General features: G+C 42.0%; 2 protein-coding genes across 5 annotated transcripts; one reads left to right on the top strand and one right to left on the bottom strand.

Moving 5' to 3' along the window:
• eme1 (essential meiotic structure-specific endonuclease 1) lies at positions 1 to 9,259 on the bottom strand. Of its 4 annotated transcripts, none has more exons than XM_053639613.1 (9): positions 9,190 to 9,259; positions 7,956 to 8,592; positions 7,692 to 7,819; positions 6,163 to 6,252; positions 5,678 to 5,802; positions 5,329 to 5,440; positions 2,369 to 2,484; positions 2,011 to 2,200; positions 1 to 1,187 (listed from the first exon to the last, which is right to left on the bottom strand). In XM_053639613.1, the coding sequence occupies exons 2-9, from the start codon at positions 8,557 to 8,559 to the stop codon at positions 1,011 to 1,013; spliced, it is 1,542 nt and encodes a 513-aa protein (XP_053495588.1). In that variant the 5' UTR covers positions 8,560 to 8,592; positions 9,190 to 9,259; the 3' UTR covers positions 1 to 1,010. The 4 variants fall into 4 exon arrangements, with proteins under 4 accessions (XP_053495588.1, XP_053495585.1, XP_053495587.1 ...); XM_053639610.1 differs by having other exon boundaries at positions 5,320 to 5,440; XM_053639612.1 differs by lacking the exon at positions 9,190 to 9,259 and adding an exon at positions 8,891 to 8,991 and having other exon boundaries at positions 5,320 to 5,440.
• A 253-nt stretch (positions 9,260 to 9,512) lies between these two features.
• Positions 9,513 to 14,663, top strand: mrpl27 (mitochondrial ribosomal protein L27). The gene is made up of 4 exons (XM_053639614.1): positions 9,513 to 9,595; positions 11,337 to 11,465; positions 12,511 to 12,578; positions 14,287 to 14,663. The coding sequence occupies exons 1-4, from the start codon at positions 9,556 to 9,558 to the stop codon at positions 14,491 to 14,493; spliced, it is 444 nt and encodes a 147-aa protein (XP_053495589.1). The 5' UTR covers positions 9,513 to 9,555; the 3' UTR covers positions 14,494 to 14,663.
• Positions 14,664 to 17,666: the final 3,003 nt, after the last annotated feature.

Below are 17,666 nucleotides of genomic sequence, written 5' to 3' on the forward strand. Positions count from 1 at the left end.
TGATGTATTTTTCTTTAATAAGTAACCCATGTTAGTGTTGTGAAAAGGAACTGCTGTGGTGTAAGAGGAATAAAACACTTCGGAATGTTCCGTTATAGGAAATGAACCAACCTCACGGCGGTAACAGGAACTCTGCTTCATCACACCAAACCATGATCGTCTATTTGTATTTTTTTTTTTTTCCCTGTAACACCGAGTGTGTTACTCCATACATAATGCCCACACCAGTCTTCAGAAAAAAAAAAAAAAAACTCCCGCAGCCTTTCAGGAAGGTGTTTTTGCGACACGCGGCTCATCTCTTAAACGCATTTAAAGCCTCGTTAGTCCGCCGCTCGTGTTTCGTGCAATACGCCGCTCCTTGTCAGGTGCCATTCGCTAATGTGCTGGAAATGAGCCATGAGCCTCTACAGACCTGCACCACTGCAGCGTTGTTCAGCTCAGGGAGCCATTTTAGCCGGGAGGAGAAATGACAGGTCTGGTGTAGCGTTTCAAAAAAAAAAAAAAAAACCCAAAAAAACAGCAAAATAACATGGCAAGAGTAAGTAAATTGTTGGTTCCACAATTACCGATGCCCTGTCATACACCGGCAGTGTGTGAGCGTGGACCAGAAAATAAATATATAAAGGGTGTAAGGCTGGGAAAAACACAGACAGGATATGACGGTGACCTCGAGTCCTTTACGGTCCATCACGGTCAATGTCACGAGAAAATTGCTTTAAGTGTAGAGAGCTTCTGAGGAACACACACTGTACGTGAAAGGAGCTCGGTGCCCTGTTATCATTCACTATGACATGAAGCAGAGGGGGGAGGGGAGGGGAGGGGTGGGGGGGCAGGGCAAGGTGCTTTGAAGGTGCACTCTGTGTATCTGAAGCGTAACAAAAATCCCATCACACTGACGGAGAAAACATTTAATAACAAATAATGCATAAAAGCAAACGGATTTTTAAAAAAAAAAATAAGAAGAAGAAGAATAAATCAAGATAGAAAACCAGTCTCTTCACACTGCGTGTTTATGACACGGAATCCAGGGTCTGCTGGGGGTCTGATGACGTCATCAAAAGAAAGATCCGCTTGGAGAGCTCTGGACCGATCCTGCGCGTCGTCGACGTCACTCCTTCTCCGCGACGAATCAGCACGTCCGATAGCAGCGCGGCTTTTTCCCGGTCCGATCCGCACCGCCTGTACGCCTGCGGACGCGTTTCGATATTGATATTCGTGACCATCATCGGAGTTACACTGACACGGGGTAACGCGGCGTTAATGATCTGTACTGCATGAGCGCCAGAAACTGAAAACTCCTGCTTTGTTAAACAAAGAATACGATGATGTTTTTTAAATCTAATGTTTATGTAATGATTTTACACGTCCTACGTGATTATAATTATTTAAGCCTCTCGTTCACGACATACGCTCACAACACCGCGTAAACAACTGTTCTATAGATTTATATGATTAATATGAAAAATGTAGCATTTTAAAATTTAAATTTAACGGGTTTTTAAAAAAGATTTATTACACTTATCCCCCCTCATACATACACCCCCAAACCCCCCCCCCCACGATTAATACACTAATTAAAACTAATGACGAGTTCATTGCCTAAATGACATTTCAACGGTTGCCATGTCACCATTATATCATCTACCAGAAGCAACAAAGTCACTCTAGCACACAGTACATTCGCTTGGAAGGCATCAGAACAACCTTACGTCAGCTTTATATATCGTGAGGCTGTGAGGTCAACCTGACGTCCGAACTGAGAGGCTTTCTACAAGCTTACATCCATTAGAATGAGTCTTTCTAAACGGTTAGAAAGTCATTAAGGGGTTAGGGAGGTTATAAGTAGTGCTACAGACCCTGTTCTTGAGGAAAGCGTGATCATGGGATATTTTCTGTTCTCTATGTATTTACAGATCGTTCGGCGTTATTCGTTGCCCCACCCCCCCCGATGTATGATATCCTGTCGCGTGACATACTGCATCGTTCATAGGTTAGGAAGTGTTTGTTAACCTGAATAAGAAGCTGAGGAGACGGATAGGCGCTGAGGATGGCCGTAGCCATGTCTGCGCTGACCCGGTTCAGCTGCTGGATCTGCCTCTTCCACACCTGCAGAAGTCCTTTCCCTGTTCGCTCAACCTTCTGACCACCTGCCCACTCGCTCTCCAGACAAAAACTGAAGCCGGTCTTGTCTCGCTCCCGCCTAAAACACACACACACACACACACACACACACACACACACACACACACACACACACAGAGAGAGCAGTGACCCAGTCTGACCTCTCAGCTCCATCAGACCATCCATAACTCTGAGCACCACTGATAGAACAGAGAGAGAGAGAGATGGACATCTGCCACCCACTCACTTGAACGGTGCTTCAGCTACTGCCTTGGTTGACATGGTAACGTAATTAGTGAAGTCCTTCCAGGTCGAGTGAAAATGGACTTGGACCCCCGTGTGCAGCTGGAGGTCGACTAAACACTGCAGGACGAGCAAGAGGCACAGTTTTAGACATTAGCAGGTTGAGGTTAAGCTCAGTTCCCAGCGGTGGTGGTAGCGCACACTGAAATTCGGGCGCTTAAAAAAAAAAAGCAGACGGTTAAAACACACCAGAATAAGTTTTTGTACAGAACTACAGGCTGCAAGAACTTAAAGCCGATTATTTTGGATTTCTGTCAAACAAGAAGCGCAACAGCACCACCAACACAACACTCAGTGAGGCTGGGGCTGATTTCTTTCTACTCCAGACTGTAGATTCAGGCACTCGTGTTAGTCGTGTGATTAGACAGTGACAGAGTGACACGCCCCTCAGAAGTGTTGTTTTTTTTTTTGGTTGTTTTTACCGTGTAGGTGAAGCGGTACTTCATCACCAGGACGCATGTGAAAACACGTCATTCATTCATACAAACACACAGCTAGCCCGTTCTATACGTTTCTAAATCCAACATGGATCCAATTAATTAAATAAATAAATAAATAGCAAAGACAAGATGACATCACAGAGGCCAAGAAAACGGGCGCTCTGTTGTCTCGACTGACTATCGGGGAAAAAAATCCGAGCGCTACGCAGCCGTGACGACCCGATCCCAGGACGAAGACCGTTTCGACGTCTTTAAAGTTGTACTAGATAGCTCTGGATACCGAGACACGCGATTAATCATCAGCTCCTCCGCTGTGATTGGCAGTTAGAGTCTTTTCTACGTCACGTACGAGAGCTCATCTTAGCGTACCTCGGCGTAAACTCGGGAGCGCGACGGATGTGAACGACGATGATTATTTACTCCATCGTCGTTTTTGAGGAGAAAGTAAAAGCAGACAGAGTAATTTACGCACGAGGACTGACGACAGGACCGTAAACGACCTGAGCAAACCACGTGTTTTACACGTGTGCGACATCGTACTTATTCTTCCCTGCAAGCAAAGGAAAAATAACACACGTCTTCCAAAAATCAGTTCCCATTTATTTAAAATACTCCTAAGGGGTGTCAATAATTTTGGCAAACACATCATTTTTAGATAAAAAAAAAAAAATTATAATAATAATAATAATAATAATAATAAATACCACCATGTAATACTTCTGATGAGAGTTCCTCCTATAACTGAACTGCCCTATACTTAACGTTTACTTTATAGTATCGTTTTTGCGCAATTGTATGAAGGGTGCCAATAATTCTGGAAAGCACTGTAAATTTGACATAATAATCAACAGCCATACTAATAACTGAATTGTACACGAATCTCCGTCTCGGTCTGTTCCTGGGCTGCTGAGACGCGTTCCTGTTCGTCTCGCGGCACGTGACTGTCTGACTGTCGCCTTCATGCTTAGATTGGATTCTGTCGCGCTTCGGATAAAAGCTTCTCACAAATTACTGAACCTACGTCTAAAGTGACTAACCTGCTGATGAAGTGTGACGGCTAATGAAATTGCACAAAATTCAATTAATATTGCAGCGGATCTGTATCGCTCCTTAGCCTCACACACACACACACACACACACACACACACACACACACTGGTTATTAATTTGCCAGATGATTTTCTCCAACGTTATGAGGTTTAACCCATTTAATCCCTCTCAGTACGTTTACATGGACGGCGATACTCCGATATGAACCCGATTAAGACGATACTCTGATTAAGAAACTAGCATGTAAACAGAGATTATTGACGACCTTAATCCGATTAAAGTCATACTCGGAGTAAACACAAATTGAATTAAGGCGTGTGGAGTATTCCTGTTTTAGTCGCATTATGGACGTGCGTTACAGACACGTACACGCCTTAATCACACTATTAACGTCGTGTAGGAGTTTTCACCGCATTGTGCGACAGGACACGTACACACACGGCAGCGCTCGACCGTTTGACGACAAACAAGAGAGCACGGCTGCGTCCCGAACCGCGTACTTGCCTGCTATATAGTTAGGTTAAATACACGCATCTCGGCTACTATATTGACGGTAAGTACACGGTTCGGGACGCAGCCCACGGCTTCAATCAGTCGTCTATTTGCACGTACAGCACGACAAATAATTAACCGCACCGAATTCCCGATAAAGCCGTTCACATTGACATATTTTTCTGTTGTCAGGCAACGGAGCGAGGATGAAACGGTGACCGATACGTGGCCCGTTATGAGACCACGTGTTCACAAGCTGCCGCCCTGCACCGCTAAAATCCTGATCTTATAACCACGACGTCCTCTGACAAAATCACCACGCGCATAAATGAAACACGACGGCAGTGCTGCGATCTCGCCGATGTTCACGTCTCACTCGGAGAGAAAGTTAGAAGCGAATGAATGTGCTGCTCCTCAGGGAAGCCGAAGAGAGAGGCGTGTCTCCGGGGAAAAACAGCCCCGCCCACTTCTCTTCGATGGGAAATCGCCAAGGTTTGCCCGAAAAGACGACAGATTTGTCGCGAGGTGCTTTTTTGAAATATAATTTTTTTTAAAGTCGCTAAAGGGGGCTGAGAAGTGGACCGGGGCTGTCTCTGTCACAGTGAGCGAGTGAATAGCGGGAGGAGGATAGGGGGAATAGGGGGAGGGGCTGTAGCAGGGTGTCATATTTTGAGGGAAAGGATGTACTCGTTGTATTTCATGTTCTATCGAAAATAAACACTGCCTTTTTATCATTCAAGCACTTTTTAAGCACCACTAGATAAAAAAAAACAAAAACGGCTATTTTCCAATTTTTCCAGTGCTTACATTTCCAAAAGACAAATTCGAGCCCCTTGTACGAACCCTGTATATAAATAAAGTTATTTATTGTTGTTATTTTTATTATTATTATTAGAGTTGAGGTCGAACGTGCCTCCTCCACCTCCATCCGCGAGACATCAGGAAGCTGCTCCGCATCCTTCCTCTTCCTCTTCTTCGTCTCGTCCCCCAGCACCGCATCCCGAAACCTCCGCCGTCCCTTAGCGCTCTGACTCCTGCGGACGAGACGTGCAGACGTCTAGTATCACGTCGTCTGTTACCCTGCCGTTAATCCTCTCTCGGCTTCTTTTCTTTTCTTTCTAGAGTTTTCGATACGTTTGCATCAGAATCACAAATCTGGCGTCTGGTCTGGTCGATTTTCTGCTAGGATTCTGACTTCCGACTGATGTGTTTACTCGTTTTAGAGATTAAATAAATAAATAAATAAATAAATAAATAAACGGAACGCTCACTTAAAATATTTCTCTATGTCGATCACCGACAGACTGAGGGTCCTGTCTGCGTTTCTCGCCATAAGACGGAGAACCCAAGCGGTGAGGGTTACGCCACGTTCGCTCGGTCCTCCACTCCTCTGCGCCTGTACAAACACACACACACACACACACACACACACACACAGCTTTAAGATCTTCACCGGCTCTACACGACATATTGAAAGGAGCTAACAGATCTTTTTTTTTTTTACATCACTGAGACAGGAGTGTATAATTACATCCATTATTTTTAATCTTCACAGGTCAGAACTACGACTCTGCGTCACCTTCAAAGCCACGGTGCTAATTCGATCAGAGCGTCCGCTTGCCTCTGAGCGCACGAGAAGGACACGAGGAGTTAATGGCCTCATTAGCGCGTTAACGTTAAAGTGCGAGAGTCTTCAGTGCTAATGAGTGTGAGAGAATAAAGAGCTGCTGCTGCTGCTGCTGCTGCTGCTGCTCACCTGTGTGGAAGTGTGAACCATGCTGATGAAGTCATCCACCGGGACCTGGAGCACCGCAAGGGCTTCTGGGATAGACATCACTTCTCCAGTCTGGGAGCAAAAAAATGATAAACATACACCAACCAGCAGCGAAAAAAAAAGTGTGTGTGTGTGTGTGTGTGGAAAGAACACTGCAATCATCCATTAATAAACTAGTATAATAAAAAAAATACAAAAATGTTTAGTTTAAATGCAGAACAAATAAAAATAAGAATAAGAAAATAAAGATGAGAAACCTGGAAGTTCAGTAACCAGTATAAATCCACATTCAGCTGAAACTAAGAAAACAGAATTAAACCTAAACCTAACAACAGGCGATACACTTTCACACAGGAGTCTGTTTTCCTTCAGTTGCCCAGCTTCTGATTTATTAGTCGGTCGTACAGAATTGCGCCGAGGGGTTTTTTGTGATTGTTGTGGACAGAAACGCTCGATGTTGCTGGGTTTTGTTTTTTTCTTTCAAATTCGTGATGCGGAGTTTTTTGTGCTTTTTTTGTGCAGAAAACTGCTTGAAATGGCAACCGCACAAAATTGCTTTGCACCGCTTTCGCACTGATGTTTGTTTGCAAACGAGAACTTTTAGCTGTACTCGTGTTCGACACATGTGAACCGAAGAGGGCTTTGGCCAACAACCACAAAAAAAGTTTACAAATTTAACACACCTGCTCCCCATTCACACCTGAGACCTTGTAACACTAACAAGTCACATGACACCGGGGAGGGAAAATGGCTAATTGCGCCCAATTTGGACATTTTCACTTAGGGGTGTACTCACTTTTGTTGCCAGCGGTTTAGACATTAATGTCTGTGTGTTGAGTTATTTTGAGGGGACGGCAAATTTACACTGTTACACAAGCTGTACACTCACTACTTTACATTGTAGCAAAGTGTCATTTCTTCAGTGTTGTTACATGAAAAGATATAATCAAATATTTACAAAAATGTGAGGGGTGTACTCACTTTTGTGAGATACTGTATATATATCCGATATCCGATATCTGATATCCGAACCAGCTTTTTTTTTTTTTTTTTTGCTAGTATGGGACCGATACCGATCCTGGGTCTTGAACCAGTGCCATCTATAATTCTTCTGTTATAATAATGTTATACAATGTTATCATAATTTTATGAATTTGAAAATTCATAATAATTCATTAATTAATAAGTAATTGCAAAAATATTTGAATAGTACAGGCTTGTTTTTGGACGGAAATAAAAGTCCTGACAATGATTTGTACCGTGTGTGTGTGTGTGTGTGTGTTTGTGTGTGACGATACCTTTCTTAAATGCGTACAAAGACGGAGTAGTTTTAAAAACTTACGTCGAATCAACGGCATCCATTCAGTACCATTTAATTTGTAATGATTAAAAATGTAAAAAAAAAAAAAGTCACCATAGCAACGACATCTCAGAAAAGTGAATCACGTAATCGTTTATGACGATATCGATATTATATCGATATATCGCCCAGCCCTGATGTCTGTATGTACCTGAGGACAGGGTGCGCGTCTAACCCAGGACACACTCCGTGGCATCGGCTGCTTCTCAATGGCACAGCTGCATCCCATCGTGTGCAGTGAGGTCAGGAGATCACCACCACCCTCCAGCTGCAGCAGGCCTACACACACACACACACACACACACACACACACACATACACGGCTAATCAGTACTGATCCATGCACCAATTACAGGCTCACACATTACTCCATGTACCAGTGTGAGGCAGGTGCTGGAACAACAGCGCCACCTACCAGGATCTACCGCCACCACCATGTGTTTAATGCACTCCTCCGGTTTCATGGCCTTCACAGCATCCGTCAGCGCTTTCTTCTCCGCTCTCATCCGCTCTCTCTCTCCGTGCTGCCTCTCCCGCTCGACTTTCCTGCGCAGCGCCTCCTCTCTGCTCCCCTCCACGTCCTCCAGGGTGCGTTTGCGCTTTCGAAGCCCGACGTCCTCGTCCCTGACGGAGACAGGCTCTTTACCATAACGCCTCCCAGCACCTGGATTATCCTCTGAAACTTTAACACACTGCGCAGTTGAGATCTTCTCCTTCAAGCCTCCGTTCTGATTCACACACGACTTCTGACTCTCGCATTTGCTCTTAGCTACAGCTTTCTGTTTCAGTCTTACAGCCAGAGGAACGAAAGCCTCTTCCTCCTCCTCACTGTCACTGCTGACCGTGAAGACGCTTCCCCCAGCAGGCCGAGCAGAGAACGGATGAGTCATCGCAGAGTCCGAGGAGTCTGAACACACCGAAGTCTTTGGTTTTTGGGAGAAATCGATCACGGGGAGCCGCTCCGAGTCGCTGGAGTCGCTGTCACCGATATGAAATCCCGCTCGACTGCTGCTCCCCATCCTCAGCGTTCAGAAACATTACACTGTAAACGACTGCATGAAGAGATAAAAAGATGAAAACACGATTCATCATGGATAAAGGAATACTTCATTAATTAATTAATCAATTAATTAATCGACCAATTAATATCTTTAACATGATCTGTAGTGTCTGGATGCACTCCAAAAGAGAACAAAGAAGAGCCTGGTGAAGGAATGACTGTTTATAACTGCGATATAACGCAAGTGATAACAGGAACGTGTTTCGTGGAGCGTTCCACAACGTAAAAAGTAACTCTAAACGGATAAAAATGCTCCTCAATCAATTTAATTGTCATTTTTGGCAACTTACCATTGTATAAGAGGTATAAAATCCCTTTGGAAAGGGCTGTTAGAGGAAAATAACCTGTGATAAGGTGGTAACTGTAACTCCACATCAATCACACCAGCCTGTTGTTGATTATTTTCCTACAGCAGCACCACACTGAGTGTTTTATTCCTTCACCTCCATTAAGGAGAGCGTGTTATAGTCACAAACAGGGTCAGTGTACAAAGATGTAGAATATAGTCAATTATAAATATCCTAATATTAATTAAAATAAAACAGAAATGCTCGGGATTTTTAAAAACAACCTTTAGTTTAACTTCTACCTGAATTTTAAATGAAATATCCAAATGTCTCCAAAACTCCAAAACAGCGCGGGTATATTTTAGTTCTTCTTCTTCTTCTTCCTCTTCTTTACGTTGGGTGGAAAGCAGCTGTGCTGCCACCTACCGCCTCAAACCTATCATTACATCCATATATATCTTATTTTAAACGTATAATGAGTACGCGTTGATCGAAAACGACACTTTATTCACATATTAAACATTATATTTGCTGTACGAGCCATCAATTGTATGTCCGTTGTACTTTTAAGCACTTAAATACACAGTAGGGAGGCGTTTGATATTCTGAATGCAGACTTGCGTCAATGAGCGTCATTGCGTCATCGCGTCAGAGTTACGTGTTTCAAAATGGCGGCGCTCGTGTCCTTGTTATTAAGACCCAGAGCAGGTAAGTTTACTTGTTTAAAATATTTATTTATGTTAAACATTAAAAATAATAATTATAATGACACATGAGAACAGCTTGTAGAAAGGATTAATTGTATAAAACAATTATTATACGTTCACGGGTAGTTCGCGAAATCATTCAGAGAGAACGTTTCCTCCAAAGATGCATACTTAAGTACTAAGTAGTGTCCATGTGTAAATACTACAGCACTAAAGCCATTCATACTGTTTAGTACACTAGTAGAGATGTTTGGTTAAACCTGCCTGTGAGTGTTGGAATTAACAGCTTGTCAAGTATTTTATTTGTTTGTTTATTGTGTTTTGCATATTTTTCCGTGTATCTGAAAGTTTAGACTGTAAATCAAATTTTAAATTAATGTGTTTATTTGAGAAAGTACTAATCATGTGAATTAACTGCATTATTTGACCTTGACAAGTAGTTGTTAATAATAATCATAATCATAATCATCATCATCTTATTATTATTATTATTATTATTATTATTATTATTATTATCTTATACAGCACTACAGCACCCTTCTCAAACCCAAGGGTGCTTTAAACAGACAACCAAACAAAAATATTACTATTAATCTGTTTATTTTTTTAGGTTAGTAATCCCTTATAATATGATCATGTGAAGCACACATCACTTTATTAGCATCTTTATTTGTCACCAGTGAAGAACTACAGACTGTATCGTTTTGTAGTAAAATGATTTGTAGGTTCGATTCCCACCGTGGCCCTGTGTGTGTGTGCGGAGTTTGCATGTTCTCCCCGTGCTGCGGGGGTTTCCTCCGGGTACTCCGGTTTCCTCCCCCAGTCCAAAGACATGCATGGTAGGCTGATTGGCGTGTCCAAAGTGTCCGTAGTGTATGAATGGGTGTGTGAGTGTGTGTGTGTGATTGCGCCCTGCGATGGACTGGCACCTTTCCAGGGTGTACCCCGCCTTGTGCCTGGGATAGGCTCCAGGTTCCCCGTGACTCTGAAAAGGATAAGCGGTATAGAAGATGGATGGATGGATGGAGGGAGTTTATCACCTTAGGGAGTTTTTCCTCATCACCGTCTCCACCGGCTCGCTCAAAAGGGATAAATTCACACCCTTAAAATCTGTATCCTATCTGTATATTATATGTTTCTGTAAAGCCACTTTGAGACAATGACCATTGTAGAAAGCGCTATAGTAATTAAATTGAATTTAATTGAAATAGGACAATTTCTTGGAATAGTGTTTCTTAAGTAGTGATTTTTTCCTTTAAAACAAAACTCTGGTTTATCCCCTGGAGGAAAAAAAAAAAAACAGCACCTGGCTTCCTACCATAATGTGTGACAAGGTTGACGACCTTTATAGAGGTCTGTGCACATGGACATCATGTCCTCTTTAATTCAGGCCCGGGGTTAAAAGCCAAAGCCTGAGATGATCATCATTAAACGTGGAATTTGGGATCGTTATCTTCACCTTTAGTCTGCAAAGGTATTCAAAGAACTAGGCTATAATTTATTGTAGTGAGAGACTTTTTTGGACATTCCAGCCCTGTGCATCCTCTACAGTTCACTTCAGAAGTATTGGCACCCTTCATTAAAGAGTGTGCTAAGTTGATTATAGATTTATTTGTGGTGGTGTGTAATTCTGGTGATTACTGTAACTCCTCAATCCCAAGGCAGACCGTCTGGATGTAGTCACGCTCTCTTGGTCTTGTATCAGTACATATGTGTGTGTGTGTGTGTGTGTGTTTCTACAGGCTTTCTCGTATCGTCTCAGACGCCAGCCGTTCTCTCAAGCAGACCTGCGTCTAAAAAGTCTGGAGGCAGCAGCAAGAACCTGGGAGGGAAAAGTCCGGGTCACAGATACGGTTTCAAGAAACAAGACGGTGAATTTGAATATATAGACACATTCCTCACCTTCGAGTGTTGCTTTCTAATTCCTAACAACGGATGGATAAAGCAAGAGAAAAGGAAAAGGGATTATAATGAGACAAATGAAAAAGCACAGTATGTAAACACCTAAAAAAAAAAAAAAAAATCATCTGTTCAGGACAAAAGCAAATTACCATAGATACATTTTTTTCGCCACAGTATGACAAGACAATTTGTTTTTACACCATGACGCACATTTAGAGGCTATTAAAACACATCTTAAACTAGGAATTAAAATCACTGACACCTTGTGCACTAATGTTACTTAAGTTGAAGGCTACCTGCTACACTCACAATAACAAGATGTTGCTAGGTAACCATTATATTCAATTAAAGATGGATAAACAACCAACAACAACCAAGCCACGATTAGTCACATTCTGATGTTTGATGTGGACATTAACTGAAGCTCTTGACCTGTATCTCCTGGTTGTGCTGCTGCCACATGATTGGCTGATTAGATAACTGCAGAAATGAGCAGGTGTACAGGTGTTCCTAATAAAGTGGAAAAAGTGTACCGATAGATGATATCACCGTATTGCCCAGCCCTAGTACTTTTATTTAAAGGTGTACTATAATATTTTGACGATTTATTGGAGCCAAAAAATGTTGTTTTTTTTTTGCCTGACCTTTTCACCAACAGAATTTTAATTATAATTCTAATTAAAATGATCTTTTTTTTAAAAAAAAATCATTATCTTTGTATTTTCCAGTGAAAAGGCTTTTATAGTTATAATAATTGTGATTTCCATCACTGTAAAAGTATTAGAAAATGGAACTGCCCCCCCCCCCCCCATAATTCACAAACCCCCCCAGGACTCCTTACTTCCAGGGGAAAATATCTTCTAATGACGTCTGTACTGTACATTATTAATTACACGTTTACTGTAACGCGCTGTGACCCGTGAGATCCGCATCACGCCTGTGTTTAAGCCACTCCCCCACATATTTTCTGTTTTCCTGCAATATTCACTAAACTGAAGTGTTTCATCCTTTTAGGAGACTTTGTTCGCGCAGGTAACATCCTCGCCACACAGAGGCTTATACGCTGGCATCCGGGAGCTCATGTAAGATGTTTGTACATGTTATGCTTGGTTTTTTTTTTGGGGGGGGGGGGTGGGGGGGGGGCTGATTGGCTGTACTATATTCTAGGATTTAGATTCAGGACGCCATGATGCCTACTCAATTATTTTATATATATATATATACTCGGCAAAAAAAGAAACATCCTCTCACGTTCGACTGCTTTTATTTCCAGCAAATTTCTTAACGTGTAAATATTTTATTAACATAAAAACATTGAACATCTGAGACATGAACTGAACAAGTTTCACAGACGTGACGAACGGAAATGGAATAATGAGTCCATATTAAAAGGAACAGTCAGTACGTGGTGTCTTTAAGTGCTTTAAGTACTACAGTGCATCTCATCCTCATGGACTGCACCAGATTGGTCAGTTCTTGCTGTGAGACGTTCCTCCACTCTTCCACCGAGGCGTTTACAAGTTCTCGATCACGTCTGAGGGGGACACACACGCTTACATGTAATTTTCCACTGCGAGGACGATCAGCTGTCCTTCCTGTCTCCCTGTAGCACCGTCTTAGACGTCTTACATTACAGACATTGCAGTTTATTGCTCTGGACACATCTGCAGTCCTCATGCCTCCCTGCAGCAGGTCTATGGCGTGTTCACACAGGTGAGCAGGAACCCTAGGTATCGTTCGTCTGGTGTTTTTCAGAGTCAGTAGAAAGGTCTCTTTAGTGTCCTAACTTACTGTAACTGTGACCTTAATCACCAATCGCCTGTAAACTGTTCGTGTCTTAAGGACTGTTCCACAGGTGCATGTGCAATGATTATTTATGGTTCATCGAACAAGCGTGAAAAACACCGTTTAAACCCTTTCCGATAAAGATCTGTAAAGCTTATTCGGATTTTACAAAATTCTCTTTAAAATCCTGAAAAAGGGGGCGTTTCTTTTTTTTTTTTTTTTGCTGAGTATGCATACTTATTAAGATTGTGTGTGGCGTATCTCACGTTTCTCTGAACGTTTTGTGTCTTTAATGCGCAATAAAATATCGAGTGTAATCGTGGGTCCAAAGAGTAGTGCTTCTACAAGAAAAGGTCGATTTATTAGATATGCTTCGTACACGGAGTCAGCTGCTGCGGTTGCCTGCCCGCGCCACCAGTCCCTGCGGACGAGGACGGCCGACTGTAATAATACGTATTTTAATAGTAAAATGATACTTATTTTTAAATCACGCATCAACTGGACTACTAGTTCTCACTGGAAGTCTCACCTTTCTGCCGCTGTATCCGAAATACAGTTGTTTGTGAATATAGTGCATGTAGTGTGCATATCGTGTACGGTCTTAAAGCATCGTTACCCCATGTAGTGAGCATAAACGGTGAATACGAAGCTGTTCGATGGCTTTAAAAATGATGGATGTTTAGTTGAATCTCCGGTGTAAAATATCAGCAATAAAATTAGACACCCTTATTGTGGGTGAATAAATAACAACACTATAGGAGTTTGTGGTATTTGAATACAATTTGGTGATTCTAGCGGTTTAATACATTTAATAAATACGGAGTTATTCTGGAATTTTGTTATTTGTAGATAAAGGGTTAAAAAAAAAAAAAAATCAAGTGACATGTTACGTTTCCCCTCGTTCTAAAACCATAGGGCGTACAAACTTTTGCATTCTAATATTCACTCTTCAGCAGGTCGTCACTTGACCCTGACTCCACGTGTCACCATTTTTCTCTCTGACAGGTGGGCATGGGGACGAACAGCACGCTGTACGCTCTGGAGGACGGTACGGTCCGGTTCACTAAAGAAGTGTACGTTCCTCTGCCTCGTAGCGCTGAAGCCTGGGGCGTGGTCCCCAAACTGCCCAAAGGAGCCCTGCTCTACAAGTCCTTCATCAATGTCGTCCCCACCAAACAGGAGAACAACTTCAAACTAGTGGACATGGTCTGAGAAACGTTTACGACCGGCTTCCGGATTCCCAGAACTGAGAAACGTGTGAACGTCGGTACCGCGGAGCTCGTCTGGGATGTTATTACCCGTGATGAGGAAACAGCTTTTTTTACTAAGTTATTTGAATAAATATCATACTCAGACGAAATCATTTTCACGAACCTACTCGATTTCTGGTTTATCAACACATTTCCATGTCGACTTCCGCTCATAAGTTTGCATACCCCCCCCCCCCTTTTTTTTGTATGAGAATTTGTAACATGTAAATTTTTTAGAACTTATCAGCGATCATAAAAAAAAAAAAAAACAAATAATCCAAGCTCATCAGTATTCAACAATACATTTTAAAGTATAATATTGTGTATCCAGAGCGACAGATCAGGGACTAAGAGTACCCTAGAGAACATTTTGTGAAAACCAGTTGTTTTATATTCATGCCATTAATTAAAGAATATAAACAAGTAAAGAAACTGAGCCAACACAAGCACATAAATTAAGACAAACAAAAACAAATCGTTTAATTATGAGAAAAATGGCCGATTATAAACGGAGGAAGGGCTGGGTCTGTAAACCGTAAACAAATGCCTCAACTAACAGGATATTATGTGTTATTGAATATGTGCTCAATCGAGGCAGTTACATAAACTGCACATAAACTACGACGGAACTACGACGGGCGTCAAAAAAAGTCATGTGACTTTGCCTCAACAGTGGGATGGAAATGGTCCAATTTTTAAGTTAAATTCGCACCTTGGATGGAAATATACAGTGCACTCTACTAATATTGGCACCCCTGGAGCAAAGAAAGCTATGAAAAGTCGTCTTTTTTGTTAAATCGCTTTGCCAAGATAACAGCTCTGAGTCTTCTCCTATAACGCCTGATGAGGTTGGAGAATACATGGCGAGGGATCTGAGAGCGTTCCTCCATACAGAATCTCTCCAGATCCTTCAGATTTCGAGGTCCACGCTGGTGGACTCTCCTCTTCAGTTCACCCCACAGGTTTTCTATGGGGTTCAAGTCAGGGGACTGGGATGGTCATGGCAGGACCTTGATTTTGTGGTCAGTAAACCATTTCTGTGTTGATTTTGATGTATGTTTTGGATCATCGTCCTGCTGGAAGATCCAACCACGGCCCATTTTCAGCTTTCTGTCAGAGGCAGTCAGGTTTTCATTTAATATCTGTCGCTACGGGTGCATCTCAAAAAATTCGAATATCGTGGAAAAGTTTCCTTTTTTCCCATAATTCAATTCAAAAAGTGGAACTTTCAGATATTCTAGATGCATCACACATACAATTTGTAAAGACAATTTTTCACAACCTTCTTTGCTCATGTTTACCAATATTAGCTACTGGAAATGTCACACAAGCAGCTCAAATTCTCATGAATTTCTTCCTCAAAAGAAATGTAATCTAATCTAGAGGGCGAGCTAGCCTAGTTAGTTATCTGATACTAAGCAAACTAACCAGACTCGCTTGCTCTCTCGATTAGCATTCGGTTACATTTCCTGAACATGTGAAACTTCCTGAAGTGTGAAATTCTTTATATTGGCAGAGGAAAAGCTCTTTAGACTTGGAAACAATTTGCTCTGCCTTGTAGGCAGTTTTGTCATGTTTGCACTCGATTGCGTCACTCTTATTGACTCTGTCCCGCTCTGGCTGAAGATAAATAGCATGAGGTGGAGGAGGCCGTGATTGTTCCTCATCGCCATGGAGATTTATTTCTCCGCTGCCGGCTTCACTGGTATTTTCTCTTTTCCCCCTAAAAGCACTTTACACCCACGTTTGTCGCAATGAGAGTCTTGGACATGTGCAAAGCCTCTCTCGTGGTATAATGACTGCAAATGGAAAAAAAAGCGCGACATAATCATGCAGATTTTCACAGCGGCTCATGAACCAATGCTTCTGTGTCATGTTTTGAGACGGAAAAAAAAAACCAGAGTGGCTAAAGAAGCTGCGTCAGATTCATTTTTCACTTCGCATGATCGGTGTGAATAAGAATCTTATTGAAACCTCGCAGGAAGGTCGTTGGAATCCAATTACCCGGCTCTCGTTATTCTACTCGACATGATTACTACGTTCATTGCTTTATCAATAAGAGCTCTTTCCAGCTGGATGCGTGGTCTTGCGTAAAGGTCAGAACTGCACGCGGATGAATGACGGCCGTTTTTCTGGCTACTCTGTTGCTTAGCAACAAATATTTTCACCTATCCGTGTTTTTCTATATGTATATTATGATATACTGAAGAATTGAGAGCTTATTTGCGACCAATTAAAGTGAGGGGAAAAAAAAAAATCCAACATATATTGTGTTCGTATGGTGTTTCGGTTCCTGACGGGGCATCAGAACAGCTGTATTGCTCCTTGGAATTGATTACACGTCTCTGGAGCTGTCCTGGAGCGATGTGCAACATTTTTCCACGAGTTATTTCCTGAGTTGGTGTTTTGATGATGATGATGACAATAATAACAGTGATAATAATGAGTCTTTATTGGTCACGTATACATATGCACAGTGAAATTGTTTTCTTCACATACTCCAGCATGTCAGGAAGTTGGGGTCAGAGCGCAGGGTCAGCCATGATACAGCGCCCCCTGGAGCAGAGTTTGTATTTTGTATAATTAAGTCACTTTCAATTTATTTCAATGTAACACTGTTGCAGAGTAATAACAATAATAATAATGATAATGATAATAATAATAATTAATTTACCCCCAGAAGACTGTGAGCCAATTAAAATATTGGTCAATTTTAACTTATTCGATTTTAAAACCCTGATAAACGTCTACACTTCACTCACTTAGCACTGCTCTGAAGCAATATCTGAAACAGTGGAGACAAACGAGCAGCCCTGACCCAGTTTATCCGCCATGTTCCGTTTTAACGCCTCAAAGGAAACGGCGTGATTAACGTGTGGAGAGATCAGCATTTCACATCCGCAGAAACGTATTCCGGTACAGCTGAGCGAGCTAGACTAGCTAGACAGCATGAAAGCTAGTTATGAAACTTAACACGTCACTTCGATGTTCTGTAGCGACTGCTTGTTGTGTTAAATATATCCCAAGGTAACGCTCTGGATGACGTTTAAGCGGCTTCTTTGCGAGGGATTTAACTACGTAGCTAGGAACATGTTTGAATTAACCGCTAGCAAAACAAATAGCACGTGGCTACGT

Source organism: Ictalurus furcatus, chromosome 13, assembly GCF_023375685.1.
Source record: "Ictalurus furcatus strain D&B chromosome 13, Billie_1.0, whole genome shotgun sequence".
In the NCBI taxonomy this organism is placed as follows: domain Eukaryota; kingdom Metazoa; phylum Chordata; class Actinopteri; order Siluriformes; family Ictaluridae; genus Ictalurus; species Ictalurus furcatus.

Bases quoted from the DNA above. Each gene is read 5' to 3' on its own strand.
- eme1 (XM_053639610.1), bottom strand. From the start codon at position 8,559: ATGGGGAGCAGCAGTCGAGCGGGATTTCATATCGGTGACAGCGACTCC. The intron at 7,820-7,955 runs GTAGGTGGCGCT...GTGTGTGTGTAG, and splicing joins GGTGGTGGCGGTAGATCCTG to GCCTGCTGCAGCTGGAGGGT. The intron at 2,201-2,368 runs GTGAGTGGGTGG...TGTGTGTTTTAG, and splicing joins GTAGCTGAAGCACCGTTCAA to GCGGGAGCGAGACAAGACCG.
- mrpl27 (XM_053639614.1), top strand. From the start codon at position 9,556: ATGGCGGCGCTCGTGTCCTTGTTATTAAGACCCAGAGCAG. The intron at 9,596-11,336 runs GTAAGTTTACTT...GTGTTTCTACAG, and splicing joins GTTATTAAGACCCAGAGCAG to GCTTTCTCGTATCGTCTCAG. The intron at 12,579-14,286 runs GTAAGATGTTTG...TCTCTCTGACAG, and splicing joins GCTGGCATCCGGGAGCTCAT to GTGGGCATGGGGACGAACAG.